Source organism: Rhipicephalus microplus, chromosome 8 (assembly GCF_043290135.1).
Source record: "Rhipicephalus microplus isolate Deutch F79 chromosome 8, USDA_Rmic, whole genome shotgun sequence".
In the NCBI taxonomy this organism is placed as follows: Eukaryota; Metazoa; Arthropoda; class Arachnida; order Ixodida; family Ixodidae; genus Rhipicephalus; species Rhipicephalus microplus.
This window is the reverse complement of record NC_134707.1, coordinates 10123636-10146860: the sequence shown is the minus strand read 5'-3', so window position 1 is coordinate 10146860 and position 23225 is coordinate 10123636. Positions and strand designations below refer to the sequence as shown.

Here is a 23225-nt window from a genome sequence, read left to right as displayed (position 1 = left end):
TTTAGTTCCGTGTATTTTGTTAAATTTTATGCAGTCTCGGCAGGTTTTTGCCGCCCACACTGCATCATGTTCTGCATTTTATTTACGTATACACCAAAACCTCGATATAACAAACCTTGAGATAACGAACTATTGGTTATAAAAAAGTGAGTGAGGAATGGTTCTGTCATAGATACAGTGCTGCAAATATATATCTGCAACAAATTTTAGAATATAAAGAAGTATTGTCGTGGCAGGTGTGACTTTGTTACAATGAGTTTTAAGTGTATATAAATAAAGGTCACAAAAAAACATAATTCAGAAGAAATGTTTTTGCAGCGAGAGACTGGGGCACCTGCAACACCTCGCTCTGCAGCACACCATGCCACAACTCTGCCCAAAGCATACACTTTTTCGCATACTAATGATGAGCTATAGCCTAGAGGTGCTTCAGCATGTTCACGATCACACGCGAGATGGCGTGACGGGTGCGCTTTAAAGGCCGTCGCCAAGTTTTGTTTTGCAAGAGTTGAGGTGCGCACGTCCAACCTGTCTTTGCCATACACGAAGAGGTCACCCATGCTTGCATGCTTGTGTAGACATGGGAGGAGAGGTTTGCATGCCTTGTGCTTTCACCACAAAGTTTCCACGAAAGCAACAGACCGCACGAAGGTCACTTCGCTCGCTGCGGCGGCTGCGTTTGCGAAAAGAGTGAGCTGCTAGCAAGAAGAGCCAAAGTAGGGCCTACGTGGTTGCGCAGTGTCAACGCTTGTAGTTCACTGCTCAAACACCAAGTAACAACCACGACACTTAGTGTGGGCTCATCCTGCATAGACTTGTTCACTCTTTTCATGAGCACTTGTTGTGCTTGGGCTGCGTGCCGCAAGTGTCAAGCTGCTTGCCAATCTTACTGCGATATTCCAATTGGTTGCTATTGCATTTAATGCTATGGCCTTGTGGCAAAACTGACTTTCTGTATGTTGCAGACATTTTTGTTAAATTAGTCCCAAAAGTGACAAAGCTGCACCAGCAGAACCATGTTCTTGCAGTGGAGCTACTTATCTTAATAAACAAAGCATTATAAAATAAAAAAAGACAAAAAAACCCAAGAGGCACCATTGCTGTACAGTATCCATTCCAAGTTTGCCTTGTGCATGAATTTAAACATAGCTGGTTCCAGCATGGTCACCAAAAGATGGCAGAGGTGGCAAGCATGCCCCAGTTATCACAGTACTCGGACAAGTTTAGCTAGTGCGAACAATGTGCATAATTAGGTCAAAAAGCGCACAAAACATTAAGCTTCTGGCATCGTGTACCTGCCCGACTTCTCTCACTGCCTTCCGAATTATTTCAGAGGCGGCTGAGCACAAGTCCCGCTGAATGTCCAGCAAAGTGAACAGGATTTTTAAAACCCCTTCATGTTCATCCTGGGAATCAAGAGCAACTGCACAAACACACATATGCACATGCACACACACATACACACAGTAAGCACTAAAGTTTCTCCCTCACCGATGTCCTGCGGCCTGCAAGGCTGTTCTGCCCAGGGACCTCCGAACACAGGATAAAGGTTTCTAAGCAGAAAATCAGAAAAACAGTTCTTTTAAGTTAACCAATCCAAATGTACTGCATTCGTAGGAGAACTGCTAAGACGGCGACTCAATATTACGGCACTTTGTAGAGTCTCCTCAAATACAGTAGAGCATCATGTGGCCACATTGTGTTCAACACCAAAACGCGTTCACTAATATCGAATTCTTAAATGAACATTGAAGAAGAACAATGATCAATTCAGACTGATAAATTATTCTGTAAGAACTCACCACGATAGATGATGATGATAATAATCATTGGTGTCTAACATCCCAAAACCACCATATGATTATGAGAGACGCCATAGTGGAGGGTTCCAGAAATTTGGATCACCTAAGCTTCTTTAACACGCACACGCTGAAATTCGATCTTGCAGGTCAGCAGCTAAGTGCCTTAGTAACTAAACCACCCTGGCGAGTAAAGACTGGATTTGACTCTGACTCGAACCAAGGCTCTTATTACCTATTTTATTTGTACCTTTCTTGATTTTTCACTCACCGACAATGCTGATTTTTTGCTCACAACTAGCGATGCCTACACCGTAATTCTACGCAACAAGCTCTTCAACACTATTATCTGGCGATGGAGTCCATAACAAAGCAAGCACATAATGTAAATAAGTGCGTTCTACTTCATAGTCCGTGCAAATTTTTGGCAGTAACGTAATTGCGAATGAGTTGGCTTCACACCTTCGTTTACCATCAAGTCCACTCAGCAAAACGATTATTTCCTGACTGGTACATAGCTATATTACTCTGAAAAACTCAAATTAGTCACTATCATCAATATTGCAGTACATTTCACCAGCAACTCCTGCCGCTGATATGTTTTCACGATTGCACTATGCAAACATGGAACTTAACTGCACCATATATGGTGGAGTAATAAAGTCAACTTGCTAAAGCGTCCCCATTCCACAGTACCGTATTTACTCGAATCTAACGCGCACCTTTTTTCCTGTTAAGCGAGTTCATAAATCGCATGCGCGTTAGAATCGAGTACAAAAAAAAAAAATGAATACGGTCACCCCTACGTGCGTCGGCATGGCACGTCGGCCATTTCCGCCTATGTGTTTCCCATGTGCGGCACTTCGTAAGTGTGCTGAGGAGTTTGTCATCTTGTGCTGCATCAGCATCGACGGCATAAAAGGGCCGACATAAAAAACTTGACGAGTGCACCACGATGCCGCTTTTAAAAGAAAAGTAATTGCGTGTGCCGAAACGAATGGAAATTGAGCCACATCGCGGTCGTTCGGAGTTCCCGAAACGTGCGTGCGGGACCGGCGGAAACAAAAGCAGAAGATTGTCGACAGCAAAGATTCACGCAAAGGCTTCATTGGACCACAGCAGGGTCGGTTTCCGCAAATTGAAGAGCTGCTCGGCGAGTATGTGATTGAGCAGTGAGCGGCACAGCGGTCCGTGACGACAGAACTGCTCCAAGTGCAGGCTATGCAGTTAGCCTTAGAGAAAGGGCTAATGCGGAGCCAGTTTAAAGTGAGCAGGTGCTGGCTAACTAACTTTATGAAGAGGAAAGGCTTTTCCCTCCGAAGGCGAACGGGCATATGTGAAAAGTTTCCGGAGGAGTACGATGAAAACCTTCCCAGTTTTCAGAGGTTCGTTCTAAACTTGCGGCACAACAACGGCTACCTGCTTCGGCAAATCGGGAATGCCGATCAGACGCCTTTTTACTTCGACATGCCTGGCACCACAACCGTCAAGAAGAAGGGGCGAAGCAAGTTCGCGTGCTGACATCGGGCCACGGTAAAACTAGAGTGACGGCAATGCTCCGTTGCACATCAGATAGGCACAAGCTTCCCCCATACTTCACATTTAAATGGAAGACGCTCCCGAAAGGAGTCGTTTTCCCGAGTGGTGTGATCGTGCAGGCCATGGAGAAAAATGGGTGCGCGTTGCAATTGATGTCTTACTTTTCTACTTTTTTTTCGTCGTGGAAACCGGGTGCGCGTTACAATCGAGGGCGCGGTAGAATCGAGTAAATACAGTAAATCCTTGAATGATAAAGCCGCGTGTGAGGTGCACAATCAAGTTAATCGAGCACCATACCCACACACGCAGTACTAGAAAGCCCAAATGAAAATTACGAAAGCCAAACGAAGACGTACTCGGGAGAGTTGAGGTTGAGCCCTAACGTCGTGAGGTCGCTCCCCAAGGCCAGTGAGACAAGGTTGGGATCCGTCTCAGCCGCTCTGATGAATGTCAAGAGCCCCACCATGCCGTACTGGTCCGTGACCATGCCCGCAGGGATGTTCGTTACCGTCCCTGTGAGAAGCACACATTATGCATCACTATCCAATGTTAACACATGCACATAGCAGAGACAAAGAAGGGTGGCATTTGGGACCAGTCGTTAAAAGCAAAAGGTTGTCAGCTGTGCCCCTGCTATAAATTTTGGTCTCTCATTAAATATTTGTGAGATGTGTACCTTTGCATTTGCGTTTTCCATGCAGAGAGCATGTGAGTACAATTTGACTAAATTATATACATTTTACATGTGATGGGGACGGTTAGAAGAGAAACGCCGTAGTAGAGAAAAGGAAAAGACGACAAAGTTTCCATTTGGTGTGCATGGCGGGCATGGCCAACTTGGACTGGCAATGACTGGACACAGCTGTCTCCCACGATGTGCATACAGTAATACGTCGTTAACTCGAGCTCATATATCACACAAAAAACACCCCGGCTTAGTCGAAATTTGCCGCAGCACCTAACATTTTTCTATACGTCCCATGCATATTTTCACCTTTATCTCGAAGTATCTTTGGGTCAGATTGGAAATAACTCGAAATCTTTACTAGGAGTGAAATGAAAATTCTACCGCTGGACCATTTCACAAGATTCGTGCAATGCTGCCCCGCCTGAAGTACGTCGATTTTTTTTTCTTATTTAGCCGCCTCTGCCACTATGTTGATGCTTTCCGCGAATGTGAAGTGTGCGTAGTCTCAGCCCGGTGACATATCAACTTTGTCAAGCAGCCCTGTGGCACGTCATGTGACACATGCGCTGTGCAGGGAGGCCCTCTGCTCACACTTGGCATAGTTTGTCTCGTTCACTTTATGCAGTGCACATGACATTTCCCGAGGTATAATTTCCGTGCGTCTGCGCAAACCACACGATACGAATTTTTCGCTGACTGTGAGGAGCAGCAACTTAGCGTGAGTGCAGCAAGCATGGCATACGCCAAAAGAGTCGAAAGAGCCTTCCACCGAAAGAGTCTTCTCGACAGAATTTTGTTGTCTTATGAAAACAGCAAAGGCTATGAAATTGACCTACTGGGAGCAGTACACCTTCTCGGCAGCGCTTGGCAGCAAATTCGTGCTGCGGCTATCACCAACTCCTCTGCGCATGCTACGTTTGCACGTGCCGCCAGTTTGCCAGAAGCAGAGATGCTGTGGACGGATGACTTTACAGACTGTGAGAAACTTTTTCAAGAGGTCATCAAGCTTACAGGTAACAGTACCACCGAAAATGATGCGACCTTTCTGGAGTACGTGCTGTGTGAGGAGGATTTGGCAGTGACCGAAGAAATGACAGACGCCGAAGAGGACGGCAATGACAAACCATCTCGAAAGATGTCGACATCTTCAGAGATAAAAAATTTGCTTGCGCTTGCTTTCGAATAAGATCGAGCGCAGCAGAGGGGAACATCGACTGATGCGATGTGTCAAGCAGCTGGAAGCCGCCTTCTTTAGCCTGAGTACGACTGCAAAGCATACGAGCATTAGGCAGTTTTTCTCTGCTAAATAAAATGCAGGGCGAAAGCCAGCCGGTTAAAGTCTCTTGTATATTATTTTTTTCTTTTTTAAGCCTGCATGAGAAGAGAGGTTAGAAACTGCCGCTGAAGAGCCGGTAAGTAGCAGTGGTTTTTCTGAAAAAATGCTCAATTTTCCCGGCGATTAGCGCAACTTTGTTTATCTAAAAAATCCATTTATTTAGAAATTTTTCTTGGTTTTTATGACTTCGAGTTAATGAGGTATTACTGGAGACATTTTTATATCTTCCCGACAGATATGCTTTTTTATTAACATTCCCTGTCATCTCATTTTGAAACATCTTCATGTTATGGATCTACGACTAGCCTAACTGACCTGCAATTCAGATGTGTGATCCTTATATTGTCGAGCTATTTCTACTTGGAAACAAAAAAACAATTTTTTAATTTTGCACCGTTTCTTTTCAGTCTAACAAAAGAGGACATAGGGAGGCTTAGAACTGCAACTGAGAGGGATACAGAACATATCTGTTTTTTTTTTTAGGAAGGAAAGAAAGGTGAGGACACAGTAACAAGAAAAGGAAAAGAAAGAAGAAAATTAGAAGTATGGCTCAAGACGTAAACTTGGAGCGCGCGCCCATCACTGTAATTTAGCGTGCATCAATATTGGAGAAAATGCTGCAAACTTATGTTGTATCTGACCATAGGAATGACTGGCTGGGCTCCTTGCAGGTACTGAATGCGGGCCTGTGCGAGCACCGCAAAACTTAATGAAAGAATCGGCAGGTCTTAAGAGCTACACCTACAGACTCGCAATAATTTAAACTATGATAATTAATACTTTCGGTTAATTCAAACAAAATTCAATTTTTTGGGTTGGCCCTTCATTCTTTCAATGTATTTAAAAGCCTCTCATTTCAAACTCCATCGTTTAGTTAATTCGTTCTTTTTGCGGTTCCTATACCAGAAAATATCTCCTGCTTCCCCACTACTATTTAAAAATTTGTGAGCTCATATAATCCTAAAAGTCTAAAAATGAGGAATAAGCATCTGACGACTTAAAAGAAAAAAAGGCTTCGCAAGTAAACGATTGTTTGAAGTGAAACACATGCATGGTAGACCGTGATGCTTCTAAACTAGTATAGAGAGCTTTATGCTGAAGGCACATAGAGCAAAGAAGCAGTTGGCAATTGACAATTTCTTTAAAAGGTCTGATTAGCAGTAAATAGCCGTAAACTTGTGGCCGTTACATCTCTGCTTTCAGTTCATTGCATGCAGTTAAGGCAGAAAAACACTATACAAATTTTTAAATGTGATAAAATCAATGCCTAGTCATAATGTGTGGTGTCACCTCACCCACAGTCGTATATCTGAGAACTTCTGATAATTCGAACCTAATTCAGAGGTCTCTTCAAGTTTGAATTAATGAGAGTCGACTGTATTTCAAACGTGGCTGCAGGGATTTCATCGCTTGAGTGAGAAAAAAAAAAGAGCACTTGAATGAGTCTTCTCAGACTGCCCCACTATTCGGTCTTTGGCTCTACAAGAAAATGGCTGCTTACCATCTTTTGATGTCTGGATGCCTCTCTTGACCGGCTGTGACGTCACCTTGTCGCTAGAGAAACCACTGCCATCTTTCGAGGACTCGCTGGTGGCATTACTCGTCTGAAAAGCGACATTTCGTCACTCGAACAAGTATGCTAAGAATGCGCAAACATAAAAGTTGTTTTATATTGTATGTGCTTATACATCCACTATTAAACGCATAAAAACAGGGTGCAAGCATGCGTGCCAATACACATAAGGAGCAGTGCCTTTTAACTCACCTGTTTACTTAGGCTGTCTTGACTGTTTTCCTGACCTTCAAGGATAAAAAAAAGAATAAAAATTAAGAGAAATTCATATAATGCAACCATACTCTTGCAGTGCAGTGACACCAGGAAAATGATTAAAAAAACAAACCGCTTTAAAAAAGCGACATCCTTACGCTTAGTAGTTTTGACGTGAACCGCAGAATCTGTTAGAAGCATGAAGTTACAGAATCATGAAAACGCAGCTTCCGTATTTTTCCGACTTAAATTTCTTGATATACAATAGCACTGGTTCCGAAATCTGGGTGTCTAAACTAGCTGCATGTATCAGCAAATACTTGTTGTTGAACTTATTGGTACATGTTAACTGGAATACAAAAGCCACCAGATTGTGGTACTTTTTGTCAGATGAGAATAATCGCAATGTTCCTTCTATAAAATTTTGCAAATGCACAATAGAAAACGCTGTTTGGAAATGGTTAATGGTTAGCTTACTATTTGAGAACTATTCGAATAGTATTAAATTTACACTTGATTTGGCATCTTCACTATTTAAATCCTATTCAATCTGGTTCTAACTATCGCTCTTCGCAAGCCCCCCCCCCCCCCCCCCCCCTGTAGGAAAGACATTTTCCAGGAAGAGGCAAAACTTAGCGAGTTTTCTGGCTAGTCATTGACCGGATCAACAGCTCACAGCCAAGTGAACCGATTCGTTATCATCAACCAGTCAAGGTGCACTCACCTTGAGAGCCCGGTAACGCGGGGAAGTCCTCATTGTGAATGTGGAACTCATTGGAGTCGTTGTTGGGCTGCTTCACCATACCGACTGCATGTCAGAGATAAGAGTGAAATACCCTATTCAGGTCAACTTTACTCTACTCGACAGTCTGAAGTTTACTACAGACCTTTATGGCCATGCATTTCACACTTTTACGGAAACCAACGAAAATTGTCACAGGTTCCCTAACAACTTTAGCACATAGAAAAACACTGTACACCAACTATGTGAAACGACCATACAGTATATTTAATAAAATCAAAAGCACCCACAGATAAAAGCATGTAGTATGGTATGATATAAAGTGGTCCCTGTTATCAAATGATATATAAATTTACAGATGAAGCAACTTAATGAAATTAATACCAAGAAAAAACAACAGAAAAGCAGCTTCTTGAGTCTTTAGTCGATTTTTGCTATGCTCCAGTATTCTAGTGTATAAGAAGAAACATTTTTTTAAGGGAGTGCCGGTACAGCATTTTTGCATACTTAATTTATGCCCGACACCTCGAACTTAGAGAAAAAGTACTGTATAATTCTCGAGTGCCCTAAATAATTTAGCACAAAGGCTTTTCTACATCTAGCTTCAGCGTAATTTCTTGAGATTGTACTGTGCTGTGGCATCACAGCCCAAAAGACGATTAGCCAGTGAAAGCACCAAAACGCCTCTATGGACTGCTCTAACAAGACCAGTTGTGATGTACCAACGGAGTACACTAATGTGCCAAAACACGTAAAACTAAAATTAGCCGCAGAAGCGCCCCTAAGTTTAAATTATTGACGATGCTCAACAGCTGTTTACCAAAGTTACCTATGTTCTAAACCTCAGCTTAGCACAGGAAATTAGCACAAGAACATCATGTCAGTATTCTTTGAACTAGAACAACATCTTAGAGGGCCCCTCACCAACCTGCATTCAAAAACGAAGAAATGGTTTTCTCCTTGCCTTCGTTACCCTTCCTACAGCAGATACCTCCTTCTCGCTATTTATTTCTTAAAGGCGCGTGTACAGCGGAAGCGCTGAGCATTGAACCTATTCAGATTTTGTACTTGTTGACTACGCGTTGCTGGCTCCACTTGCAGAACAAAATGAAACTAAATCAGTTGGTCGCGCACGATAGTCGTACAAGACAAGGAAAAACCGACAGGTAGCTGCACGGCAAATAGGCCGAGGAGATAATTCACGTTTTACAGTTAGTGTATATGGACCATCGAAAGCATGTAATCTATAGACGTTACAGGAATCGCTAGAAAGACGAGAAACGTTATGCAAGGATAATGCGCCCGTTTTTCGTATTTTTAGAGACTGGTGAGGAGGCCCTTTAATATAATGCGAGTGAGGTAAAAGAAGCACTTATTCACTGGTTCACTAACTGAAGACGATCAGTAAAAATTTAATTAAAAAATTTCATTAAGGTACACTACATGCCAAAATCATACAATAATGAGGCAGACCACATAGAGGGACCTTGAAGTTTGTACAACCTTGGGTTCTGCAATGTGGACATTAATCTAATTGCATAAATGGTCGTGGATCAACCCACTGACCCAGAGGTCGTGGGATCGAATCTCGGCTGCGATGTGTGACACTGAACAATCAGCATTTTACACCGCGGCTGTTCACCTCCCTATACCTAGTAAACTTTCAACATCAAAACCAAAGTAACAACACTGCTCAAGGCATGATATACCAATTGACCAGAACTTACAGAGTTTGCCGTATGCCGCCCTCCCTGCCATGGGATTGCTGTTCAAGGACTGCGCTGACCCTTCTTGGGAACCCCGGTTCGTCAGTGACGGAAACTCGGAGAGATCCAACGCTGTTAAAAAAAAAAAAAAAAAGGAGCATGGTCTGGTCCATTTGCCAAATGCCATTTGCCAAATGCACAGTCTACCTTCCGTACAGCTTCGCAACAAAATAGACCTCCTTTGCTGAGGAAAGGTCCAGTTAAAAACAGCTATGTAAAACAGCATGCCTTGCCAGTAAGACTGTACTTTATTTTAGCATTCCTTTTAGAAATTAAAAGATTTGCCCATTCCCAAAATTAACAGTTATTACATTAACTACTGCATAGGTGTATATTCATTGGTCTATTTAGAATCTTCCTGTATGGAACAACTGCTTGACTAGGGAGTTGCGTTTCAGATCTTATACGACAGAAGTCAGTCAGGCACTTCACTGGCCGATCAGTAAGGCTTCTGTATCTTGGAATTAGTGATGGCAACCTTGATAATAGCATTTTAATCAATCTCTCAATAGCATTCACATGCCCTAGAGTCAGCAGGTCAATGAATGCATGTATTAATCAATCGACTGCTCAATTATGAGCCGTGTATATAAGCCAATCAATCAATCAGTATCAGTTACAGTTCTGTCATGGATACATTACTAAACAGCTGGCAATGAATTAGCTAATTATAGAGTGAACAATAAGTAAATAACCAATGCACACGGTTGATTTAGAACTGAGGCATATCAGCCACTCAATCAATCTATGAATCAATCAATTACCCATCGACCAGCCAATTCAGTGATGGACACCATAATGAGGCTGACTAGGAATGAGCTAGCGAATGGCCGTACCAATCAGCTCCAAGCAATAGATTAGAATTTGAGGAAGTGCTATCACCCCCTGTAAAATCGTTTGTACCTCGTAGTGCACACATGCCTCGAGGATAGGCCGCATTTAGGTTCTACAGCCACCGAGCGGAAAATGGCACTGGGCTCGTGCGGGTATGGGTAACCGCGGTCCGGGAGAGAGGCTAGGCCGGTGCACAAAGGAGAAGGTCTCTGTTGGACACTTGGCAGCGATCGTGGATGGACGTCTCTTGCGGGGGTTCACAATCCATGACACCGACAGTCGTCTTCTGTAAATCCCTTGTCATGACTCGAACATTGGCGATGCCGCATTCGCGGTACCTTGTGTTTGCCGTTATGTTTGCGTTTTGCAATGGAATATTTGATAAGGTTTTTGGCGTTTCACTAGGGGCGTATTTGACCAGGCTGGAGATATTATAGATGTAAAAGCAAGTGAATAAATCTGCATTTGCTTGTCTGTGTTGCCCGATCGCGTCTGCTGTCTCCGTTTGTTTCATGAGCGTACCTACTCTTGAAACGCCATCAACTGAACCCATTACTCCACCAATAAACCGGTGACAAATACCTGGGTTAGAGTTGAACAGCTGGCTCTGAAGACTGTTCCCCATGAGTGACTGTGATGAAGGGAAGTTACGAGAACTGTGCGACATGCCAAAGCTTGATATGCCACCCCCCGATGCTGGGACATTGTTCCTGTTGCATGGAAAGAACACATGGTTAGCCTTGCCGACCACATTGCTCCTCTACACTACCAAATGGACTGCACTGCAGTCGCTCAGAAATGCAACACCGCTGAATGCAGCGTCAACTTACAGATGAACTCCTGTTATCATGTAGAACATTTAATATTAGATGAGCAACGTTACAGACCCCACCAGTCTGCATCACATGATCTTGGCAGTGCAAACAAAGTGGTATGTGGATAAAAACATACAGCAAGGAATAATGATCACTCAGCAATAGTGTTATTTTTCTGTTTTCACACCTAACGTGGAAACACACGTTTTATCCTAGACATTATCAGTAGACGTTCGTTACACATTATATTTGGTGAGAAACTGATGCAACCATATGTAGTCTAGTTAAGATCTAGGGTATTACATGCCACAACCACAGTACAATTGTTCAGCATACCATAATTAGCAGTGCCTAATTATCTTGACCACGCTAACACACCTTAGTGTGCAGCTAAATCTTTTTCTCGCTTCGACATCACTGATATGCAGCTGCTGTGGCCAGGAATCAAACCAGTTGTTTGTGCTTGTCAATGAAAGACAATTGTCATTAAATCATGGTGGGCATAAACATATGTAATTAATATCATTATTATAATTACAGTCTCACCTCCATAGTGAACTCTGGTCCGTGTACCTGTGGGAAGAGAAAGCAGCGACATACCAGGTAAGACAAAAGCGAGCAATAAAGCGAACGGCAAATCCTCAGGCCAGAAAAAGCAGCAGCTTTCCGTCAAGAACTTACCCTGTCCTGGGGGGTGCTCCCAATCCAACTAACCGATTGATGTCGGGGCCAACTTGCCGCTGTCCGGGCAACGCTCTCGACCCGATTGTCAGCATATTTCGGCTGCAAGAGACAGCAAACAGCGGAGTGACAACATGATACAAATGCAAATGACCCTGCATACAAATCCCAAATAATTGGAATCAGAGCAAAGAGTTCCCATACTGCGCGACGCCATTCTTGTCAGCATTGTCTTCCATGCCCAGTTGACCAAAAGACCAAAACTACCCAGCTGCTGAGTCATGTACGGCTGATAGCTCTGATAATGACCCAATACAACTGCTTCCTAAACACACTGTAACCCCCTAGAACACTAGCAATCAAAGGTTATCAATCAAGGAATGTCTTGTCCAAATGTTGGCTTCACTGTGTGGGAGTGCCTGTACCCCGTGTATTTCTGCTTCCAACTGTGCTTTCTTCGAACCGACTTCACCAAGGGCCACTAATGTCGGCATGTTTACAGTAGTCGCTATGTGGGGGATGGCGCTGTGTTATCCCGGTGGCGCTGCACTCGTGGTGAGGTTGCACAGGCCCATGATGAACAACGCAGATGCTCTCTGGGGCAGGGCGCTGCTCGTTTGGGATCATCTCTCGTGGAGAGGCCTGTTGTGATGGATTGCACGGCGTGTGCACATGCACTCCCGTAGTAAGCTAAACATCGGCGTTGCATGCTGTATTCGCGGTACGTTGTGTGCATATTATTTGTTGTGTTACATAAGCTATTCGTCGGATTCTGCTGGCAGGCTCACTTTTGTAAAAAAAAAAAAAATGATAGAAAATGACCCCTTTTTTGTCGAACTGCAGTGTAAGCTGCGTCTGGTGTTTTTTGAGCAGCTGAGAGACCAGCCGATCAAGCATTCCTTGCTTGACAACTCACTACTTCAAGCCTCCATCTTCCCACTCATTTAGAGAAACACTTGGCACATATACACCTTTGAACAAAAACGAAATGCAACCACGGGCAAAAACCGACAGTCAAGTCCAGGCACACGAGTATTTTCTACACCACCAGCCCCGTGCACACGAACCTGTTTGGTGATGCCTGCTGTGGCGGCGGCAGAGATGCTGGTGGGAAACCAGACAGACTTGTTGGCGGAGGCCTCGCCACCGACGGAGGGAACTGAGAGAGTGTGCCCCCGAGAGTGCCTCGCAGGCCCAGGTCCCCAAATGATGACGAGCTGGTCGCCTTGTCGGCACCGAACATGTCGGGAAAGGGTGCCCCCCGGGAACCCCCACCGCCAGGCAGCACTCCCGGCTGCTGCTGCTGGGAGACCGACGGGAAAAAAGGGACTGCACCGAATCGGGGGAAGAGGGGGGGGGAGGGGTTGAGACAGTGCATAGAGTGGCTGCTGTCTACTCGGCTACCCATTTAGCCATCTATGGTGACTACTGGAACATTGCCCCAACTCGCCACAGGTTCAGGAGAGCAGCATGCATCTTGAACTGCCAAAACCAGGCGACGATAGATAAGAGGGTTGGTGGGAAGTAATGGAGAGTTAGCAAAAGAGTTAAACCTTTTGAAAAACACTCCACACAGCAAATGGCAGTCAAAAAGAGCACAGACAAGAAAACGCAGCAGCAAGCAGTGCGAGAGTTTGCAGAAAGTATGCACGGAAATACAGAAGGAGCTGTAACCAAGGAGACACCACACCGATGGAAGATCTTCATGCAACCACAGTAAACCGTCCCCAAGTCGCCCCAGAATTTTGGGTGGACAGGAGAGTGTCATCGAGAGAACAACCTTCGTGAGAGTCTATAGACAGGGGGAGAAGAGGCAGTAGGTGCTGCCACACAGCAGGCACGGAGTCAACTACAAATGGTCCTGTGCATAAAGTCGCACTGTTACATGACTGCAGTTTTCTGGAAGTGTAAAATCTCGGCATTGGTTCCAACTGTGTTGCTGCATATCCCCAAAAGGTAGGGCCCCTTGAAAGTTTATCTCAGCACTGCGGGCATGCACCCATAACAAGTTTTCTGCCGCCTGACAATGATTCCCCAGCACATTGGAATTCCCACTCCTGTGCAACCAATGCATTGCACGAGCAAGATTCCACCAGGTGGGACAAATGCGAGACGCTTTAAGTACACAGAGAGTGTGGCAGCATTTATCGTGCACCAAGTAAGTAGTGGAAGCAACTCAGTGAAAGAGAAGGCAGCGAAAGTAGGCCATCAAGCAAAAGCAACATTCATAAACAGCAAGTGAATAGAATTACACAAACACTAATAATAAGACCTCTAAAAGGAAAGGGCATATAAAATGCATGCACTCATTGATAACACATATGCACAGTGACGCCATTAACATAGAGGAGAAAAGAAAAAAAACCTTGACCGTGTTCACCACACTTCATATGACAACAAACAATTTCTCAGCCTTTAAACTGTGCTTTATAAACTGGCCACAGCAGATGGTATAGGCTTACTGTCAACTTTGTTTACTAACCTAAAACTTTGAGCTTCATGGTTAAGCATAGTGAAGTAAATGAACGACACCTTTTACATACAACAAAGACGGTAGTTTGCTGCTGCCAATGACATGGCACTACACTCATACTTGAAAAACTTATGTCTCCATCTAATCTTCAAACACCCTTGACTTTTGTTGGTGCTACTCATTCACTGATATGATAGATAAATTCCAGAGAAGAAAGTTCTCATGGGGTTCAAGAATTCTAAAAACAGATCCCGAGACAGAAACATAAAAGATACACCACTCAAAAAGTGTCCATGCTAAGACAAGTGGACTTTTGCGATAAGATTACCATGAAAGTACACAAGGCACAGCACATTAGATATCATCATATCCTTTTGAGAGGAAAAAAAAAGTAAACTGTGCTATATTTATCATCTCACACCTCCTTTTCCTCTTCCTTGCCCTTGCATCCTTTCTCCTCACACTCACTTCCTTTTCTTACCCTTTGCCAGACTAATTTATAGATGGTTATGCTATGCTATGCGATGAGATTGGTAAGTTTGCAGGAACAATGCTGCAGCTGCAAGCACTGGATGAGGCTAACTGGTGAAACAAGGCAGTGGCACTGTCCCTGCTGCATGCATAGTCAGGTTTTTGATGATAATAACCATATGCTAGGAGCTGCTTGGTGCACATTCAACGTCTGTGGTGCATAAACTATACTACACAAGGCTGTGCATGCTTTAGCCTCTCTCCTCCTCCTTTCCTTCCTACTCATGCTCTTATCACTCCTCACCCTTCTCCCTTTACCATTGATATACTACTGCAAGCATACTAGGATCTGCTTGGCACATATCCGGACTGTTGTGCATAAACTATATAGCACGAGGCTACAAACACGTCAATTTCAGTTCAATGGCAGTAACAAAAAAAAAAAAGACTATAGCTTTTCAACAGAAACAGATATAAACAATTTTTTTTTCTGCACCAAAATAACCTCTTCCTGTTTGCAAACAGCACATCGCAGCATGCACTTGTGCACTCTATCCCCTCCCATGGAGCAGGTGCTGGTTAGCAAGAAATTTCCGCCAGTGGGGCCATTCTGCATAGCAGCGCTGCGTGTGTTGGCATGCCTTCGACAAAATTTTCTGCGAATGGCTATTTTTCAAAGTAACAGGTTTTAAAGGGAGGGCCACTGCCTATAATGCGTGACCCTGTTAGGTTAGCATGTAATGCTTTGCTCGTTGTAGATGGCAGTCATAAAAAATCTCCGAAAGCGAACGTTCTGCATGGTTACAATGACTGGTACTGAAAAATACTTGAATGGCATCGATATGAACATGCCCAATTTTCATAGCGACATGTGCGGTTTTAAACGAGGTACAGCCTTGGCAGCAGCATGGTTTCGAGCTTGTGTACGCGAGGTGCCGGATAAGATTCCAACTCACTACACCAAATTCTGGTCAGAGATGACAAAAAAAGGGAACACATTTTACGATGCGTTAGGCTGAGCTGTACAAATTCCCGTGAATATTAAAGCGGAGTTCTCCCCTACAATGTTCCTCGTAACCCACTGAAAATTTATGCGATTTAAAATCTGATAACTTGTTTATATACATAATCTCTTGTGCAGCTACCGCACTGCATCTGATGCCTAAAACGTGTTTGCATACTTACTTGGCCTCTTTAAACCTGAAACACAAACTTGCAATGAGCATTGTGACTTCAAAGATCAAACTACAAAAGTGCCACATTTATGAGAAACAATCTCCACTGTTTCCATTAAGACGTATGAGGCCTCCGATACAACAAGCTATACCTTTATTGGGTTGGTATTCGTCATGGCGAAGAGCATATGCAGCTTTTGCGATGCTAAAACATACTAATACCTGATGGGTAGTTATATCGTTCAGCCCAAAACATCATGCACTTTTTTTTCTGCACACAGCACGAACGCTCATATGTATACAATCACGCATGATCGCGTCAAATGCATTTTTGCCTTGACTAAAATGTTGAACAAGGATGTTCCGGTGACAACCAGTCACAGCCACTAGCCCACAACGAGTGCCAATGTTTTCGCAAACAAGACGCAAACAAATCTGGAACTTTATATATATATATATATACATACATAAAAAAATTTAAAAAGCTAACGTCATTTCAAAGGGTAGTGACATGCCTTAAAACCCTTGACCTAGAAGTCCCAAACAAGTGCACCTTTTATAACCATTATTCTGACACCTTTTATAAAGTTCATGGCTTCAAATACCACATAAAACAAAGCAGGGCAAAATGTCATTCGTGAGTGAACCTTCAGTTTTTCTCACAGAGAAAGAGTTCGCGTTTCTAGACAGCTGATGTTTCGCGTTTATTTGAACGTTGTTTCACACATTTTATGCTCTGTACGGTAAGGTGCGTAGGTTTGACATGGCTCAGATGGCCTTTTTACGCATGCGCTGCTGATTCATTAGTTGGGGTGTGTGCAGTTCTTCAATAAACATTCAGTTTTAAGTCCAGCGCTTGTCCTGTGCGGTTTTTGACTGGTTTAATCGTCCTACTACTACGAAGCAACTCGCCCAGAAAGTTACGCTACTGTACACAATAACGAATGTAGTAAACAAACAAAACATGAAAATGCTCAGCCACTGTTCATTATATTCAAATCATACGAGCTTTGCTTCAATATTTGAGGTGCCTGTCTCACAAAGCACATTTGGTCCTCAGGAAAAATGTCAGCAAACACTTCAATAGAAGTTCCACAAGAACATGACAATGAACAAATCTGCTTCAGCTCAATTTAAGGAACACTCTGAACATTTGGGGAGTGACTTTGGAGAGACAACTCACTGAGCGAGCTTCCAGTAGGTTGGCCATATCCAAATGGTTGTGATGGCGACGATGTCATAATCTGCAGGAAAACGAAACGACGCCCATTCATATTAATTATGAATAGTTCAGACAACAGAGGAATGGACGATTAGAACGTGACAATTCATTAGAAGCCTGCATGCAGAATCAAGAGTGATTGAATGAGTTTATGAAGAAAAAAGCTGCAACAAAGATGACACAGAACTGAAGTTACAAAACGACATGCTTTTTATGATGAGTAAAAAAAAAAACATTTCTCGAAACTTCCTAAGGCTTTAAGAAAATCATTGGAGTAAACGCAATCACAAGGATTCCTTATTCACTTGGCACTTCCAATTATGGGTTCACTCGGATTTTTTTTCACAATCATTTCCAAGTTTATTATGTATAAGCATGGTATATGGTGAAATTATACAAACAGTGTAGGAGTCCCCAAAGTGAATGAAGTCAGTGTGTGCTGAGTGAAAAAGTAATTGCTCGCAGTGACAAATGGTTCTGGTCAGTCATTTTGTATGTTTGGTGGTGCGGCTAGCAATTGCTTCAATGATACAGCTTAAAGTACTGACCACCGAACACAGCTGCCGCTAGTGTTCGGTGGTCAGTACTTTAAACAAAAGTAAACAAAATATGCGCATGTTGGAAGTATCCCCTGCAACAGCCAGTATTTTAAGATTACTGCAAATATCAAATGAATATTGAGTCATTTAGCAGATAAGCATAGCTACTTTGAAACTAACTTACATTCTGGAAAAACTGAAAAAATGATACAGAATAATAATCCATGTAAACCTATTAATCAAACATGCACAGATTTCATCGTTAAGTTCATTAGGGGCTGAACTTTGCAGCTGCAGCCGATTCCCTAGTACACTGCACTACACAACTTCAACCTCTTTTTTAAAGCCTCAGCTAAAAATTTTAACACTGCAATTACAATGAGATGCATTTATTCACAAGTGATTGGCTGAAGCGTTGGCGTGCAAACACCAAGCAGCTTCAAAAAAAAAAAAATGCACTTTTTTCTTCTGCTCTTCCAACCTCATGATAGCATGACGACATTAAAAGATCTTCAAAATGCCAAAACCGTTTTATGCAACATCGCATGAAGCAAGGGGTCATTTTGCAATGCCTTGATGCATTTGTGTCAAATGTAAATGGGCCCCCAGATCAATAATCCCTTTACTCAAGTATAATCTTGTTGCGATACGCTGTGAAGCCTCTTGAGGCTACTTATGTAAACACTAATGTTGGTATAATAGTACCATTCCATGTTTGTTTGACAAGCTTAAAATGCAGGGATGAGAAGTTTAAACCAGCAGTGAGCCAATGCCAATGAGATCTGGTACTGTACTGACACCAATTAAAATTCACCAGTGTACCAAATTACTGGGGTACTAATACCAGCCAGATCTGCTAAAAAAAAAACATTCTTTTTAAATCCCAGATATTTTCCCTACGACCTGTTTAATACAGCTGCATGATCGCAGCCTTTTTTTTTTACTATAAAAAAAGTGTAGTTCCAAGTTACCTTCAGTTCTTCAACTAATACACAAATATACAAAAAATTGTATACCCGAGTTTCTAGTGCCAAAAACCACGATGATTACGAAGTACATTGTAGCGTCTCTTAGTATTGGTTGTTATCCCCTGGTATTCTTTAACGCTCCCTTGACTCTAAGCGCACAAGTGTTCCTACACTTCGTCCCAATAAAAATGCGGTCACTGCAGTCGGGAATCGAACCCATGTCCTTGTGTGTAGCAGCACGACACCATAGCTGCCAAGTGACCACGGCACAATGAGGCAAATATAACAAACATGTTTATCATTTTTGAGCGTTTCAGATAATTTTATAAATGCAAAATGTCCACTTACATCAGCCCAACTGTATGAGAAGACAATGTGCTCCAAACTGTCCTACGCAATCTCCATCAGCCCAAGTTTGAATTTTCTTTAAGGGAACAGCGTGAAAAATGGTACTGAAGGAAATGACGGACGACACACACAGCTAACAACTGCTTTATGCTTCAGACTGAGAATGGATATCTATTGTTATGGGACTTGTAAACAAGGTTGAACAGATGTTTATACACAGCGGATGGACATCAACTGCGTGCCGGTACTGCGTGTTGTTGTTCTCTTCTCCCTTCGATCGTTGTTGTCGCTGCTGTTGGTTCACTAGATTGAACCCACTATAACTGCTCCCCTCGCAGCTGAAGCCCTCTGGGCGAGAAATCAGCTAGGCAGTCGCTCAGTGAATGTTGCAGATTGGAGGCATACAGATGCAGAACTTCTTCAAACACATCAGCTGTGAAGTGACAGCCACAGTTGCTAATTACTGCACGAGGGATACCATGACGAAGTATTATGTAATGCAGCATAAACTGCGACACTCCGCCTGCAGTTGCAGAGGGTATCACTGCCATCTTGGACAACTGAGTCAGGTTATCAGAGTACAGGCTTCTTGTAAAGATGCGAATAAGCCACCGTCCTCGGAACTTGGAATTCTCGATGCATCTCTCCTGTTGAGATTGGTGGTAGTCCCACAAGGCGACGACTATGACGAAGGCCAAGGGATGAAAATTTTGTTGCAAAGAACTCGGGGTACCCAGCGCCTCCACCACTCTGTTGCAGGACTTGTGGACGAGGTTCAACAGCGCTTTATTTACAGGAGGCAGACGTCCCCAAGTGCGTGCCAGTACTGCACATTGTTCCCTTCACGCTTCTGTTGTTGTCGCTGCTGTCGGTTCACGAGATGGAGAGCACTGTCACAATATATACCATAAAATCCCACGCAAGCGCCCTCTTCATATTTAGGGAGATTTGAAATATGAGGGTGCTCCCCCAAACTCCCCTCTATTCCAATCATTCTTACTGTTTCACTCACCCTTTTATTTTAGGCTCAAGGATGACGAATGAAAACAATGAATGCATCTATATATTCAAAGAAGCATTTAAATAAAAGTCCCGGGTGTATGTTTATTATTCCTAGCAGCCCTTCTCCTGCCACTATGAATTTTGATCTGACTGAGCAAGGGTTGCCCTCCAATCATTGGCAGATTTTTCTCTACCATGGAGGGGGGGGGGGGGGCACTTGCTCAGGATTTTACGCTGTGCACTTGTGACAAAAACTTGGTGAAGAACGAAACATTTGCACAAACACACACACACACACGAACTTTTTCGAGGGGGTGACGGTTGCAAGTAGAATTGTGAGGTTTGGTAACTGGTGGTTCTTGTGAAGGTGTGTGAATATTTTAGTATCACCCGAAAAGTTAAAGCATGAAAGTTTTAAAAAGTGAGGGGGAGGTAAGAACTTCCTCAACTTACACCCCGGCTGTTATGGCTTCGTGTATGCGTAAAACACAAATTCTTTATTATTGAGTGAGATTTTTGTCAAGTTTGCAGGGCTTAGGGTCAATGCAAGAGGTCTCTCTACAGAAACTCTATATATGAAAACGTTCCAACTATTTCACATCCAGCATTCCTTTTTAAAAGCCCGTGACAACACTTCCGAAGCTATGCAGCTAACATTAAACACTGCAGAATACCATGAAAGCATTCGACAAGCGCTATGATAGTGCACTAAAATTGAGATCATATGCCTATCGGCCTACTTTGTAAAACCCGTATAGTTTTTGAAACATCATGCACATTATTCAAGCTAGCAGCACAGGTCCAATCAAAAGTAGTTTGAGATATATACAACACATTTTGAACACATCACTTTAAATGCATTACCTTTATGTAATAGTATGCACACACAGAGAAAAAATAAATAAAGGAGCTCTTTCGCTATTACAAATATGAGGGCAAGTTAAGTATGGCAGTAATTTTATTGCTACTTCTACTATTTTTTAGTTTTTCTTCAACCACACTGCTTCTTCAATGCCGGCAAAAGGAGCTTGATCTATGTGTTTAGAAGTGCAACACCTCATTTGCTACAGGCAACAACGTTCATGTGTGAAACAATAAACGCCAGCTATGAAATGTGGCATGATAAAATGATTAGCTCAAATTGCCATATTAGAAACTGCTGATCGTCATTATGCCCACTACCAAGAGAGCATCAGTTGTTGAGAAATGGTACACACAAACACGCATGCGACCAGTCCTCTTTAGAGGCCCACATCCCTATGTTCCCGGGGACTACACTGGGTTTTTTGCGAACAATAACACTACCACTGAGATCTGTAACTTATAAAAGCTTCTCTTAAAACTTCAAGCTTTCTCAACGGGACACTAAAGAGAAACAACGAATTGGTTTGTGTTGACAAACTGTAATTCGAGAACTCTATTGTTGCATGTTTCTTTGCTACTGGAAAAAATCAAGGTTGAAGTGTCACATTTAAATTTCGTGCCGAAATCTCCACTCGTGACGTCAAAATCTTCAAAATGTATTTTTGGTATTTTCGTGACATTGTCTCGACAAAATTTTCTAAAATTTCATATGCTAGGTCTATGGGACCCATTGATCACAATGCACTTCATTTTCATCCATTGAACTCTACACAGGACTCGGTAGCCACCTTCAAAATGTGTGATGTCATGGTGTTTGGTGCGGGAATCTCTAGGTGGCATCTGCACTCACTTTTTCTTTTGGCGCATTTTCTCGAGATTGTGAAATCGTACTTTACCAAAACGCGAAAAATTGTTTCGCTCTTTAGAGTCCCTTCAAGAGTGGAATGCGACAGTGCTATCAGGCCTGTTCGCTGTTTTGTCCATGCTGTGAGAAAAAAAATGCATGTGTGTGTGAGACACTGGCCGTTGCAAACCAAGGCGTCCACTGCAAGCACAGACAAAGAGAAATGTCCACTACTTCATAATTAATTTCGTGTATTAGGGAAATACCCACTACATCAAAATTATTTTGTAAATAAGCAAAGTGTCTACTATGCCACATTTTATCACTTTTTTAATTAGCTGCACACTGTTGGTGATGCTATGGCTCATGATGATTTACTGAGCCCTTTGTGATTGATGGGCAGCTTGCTCCACCCACTTGTTATGCATTCTAAATTACATGATGCAATGTGCTATTCAACGCTTCTGCCGTGCAATGCTACATTTGCTAACATGACTCTATGCAAGGTAATTCCTGCATATTGTTGTCTTTTGAAGCATTTTCATGCAATAGCACCACTCTGTGATAAAACACTTGACTGCCATGCACAATGCCAAGGGTTTGGTTCCAGCCTAAACCATGACATTTATCATTTGCATCCATTGGGAGTTTTCCCTTAAAGACAACATCCATGACACCAGGTTTTCTGCGACATCGACTCCTTAACGCTATCACATAAACACACTAACAGGACATTTTCCTATTAGTTACTCAAGTGTAAGGCAAGATGTATTTGGATTGAGTTCAAAAGCAAGCAGAATGGTAAGTGCCCACACTGGCACACCCTATCATATTCACTGCAGCTGCACATGACAGCTTCTATTGTGACTGATTTATGTTGATAACTCACATGACATGAACGAAGCCGTCACGCTTAAGTATCAGCACAATGGGAAGCTAGGTTTCTGGCTAACGGGGGTTTTGTAAGTACATTCCATGTAGGTTCCACGGTTGTTCAAGCACAGAGGCCAACAATTTTTTCGCTACACTTTGATCACAGTGAAGAAAACTAACTAATAACAATACCTAGAGTTCTATGCCTGAAAACCACTTCTTACATCCCAAAACCACAATATGATTATGAGAGACGCTGAAGTGAAGGCCTCCAGAAGTTTTGACCATCTGATAATCTTTAATGTGCATGGATACTGCACACTACACGGACCTCTACCATTACAAAAACTAACTGCACCAGCAAATGCATGCCGTTGATGTCGCCACAGTACCTATTGGTGCATGTGTGTTTGAAGAAAGTAGAGATCACAAGAGGGAGAGCTTGCACATGGCAAGCAGCAAAAGAACATTTTGCCTG

General features: G+C 42.9%; 1 protein-coding gene across 2 annotated transcripts in view; it reads right to left on the bottom strand.

Annotated features, from left to right (window-relative positions):
• Positions 1–23225, bottom strand: part of LOC119164100 (CCR4-NOT transcription complex subunit 2) — a 30905-nt gene that overhangs the window by 5135 nt on the left and 2545 nt on the right. Inside the window, exons 2-13 of one of the 2 annotated variants that reach the window (XM_075870986.1) lie at positions 21927–22015; positions 17271–17331; positions 13036–13297; positions 11969–12070; positions 11834–11860; positions 11055–11182; positions 9600–9710; positions 7855–7938; positions 7128–7162; positions 6864–6966; positions 3695–3851; positions 1492–1553 (exon numbers count right to left, since the gene is read on the bottom strand). In XM_075870986.1, coding sequence (XP_075727101.1) covers positions 1492–1553; positions 3695–3851; positions 6864–6966; positions 7128–7162; positions 7855–7938; positions 9600–9710; positions 11055–11182; positions 11834–11860; positions 11969–12070; positions 13036–13297; positions 17271–17328 — 1129 coding nt within the window. In that variant the 5' untranslated portion in view covers positions 17329–17331; positions 21927–22015. The remainder of the gene's footprint in view (positions 1–1491; positions 1554–3694; positions 3852–6863; positions 6967–7127; positions 7163–7854; positions 7939–9599; positions 9711–11054; positions 11183–11833; positions 11861–11968; positions 12071–13035; positions 13298–17270; positions 17332–21926; positions 22016–23225) is intronic. The other variant, XM_037416206.2, reaches the window with a different exon arrangement.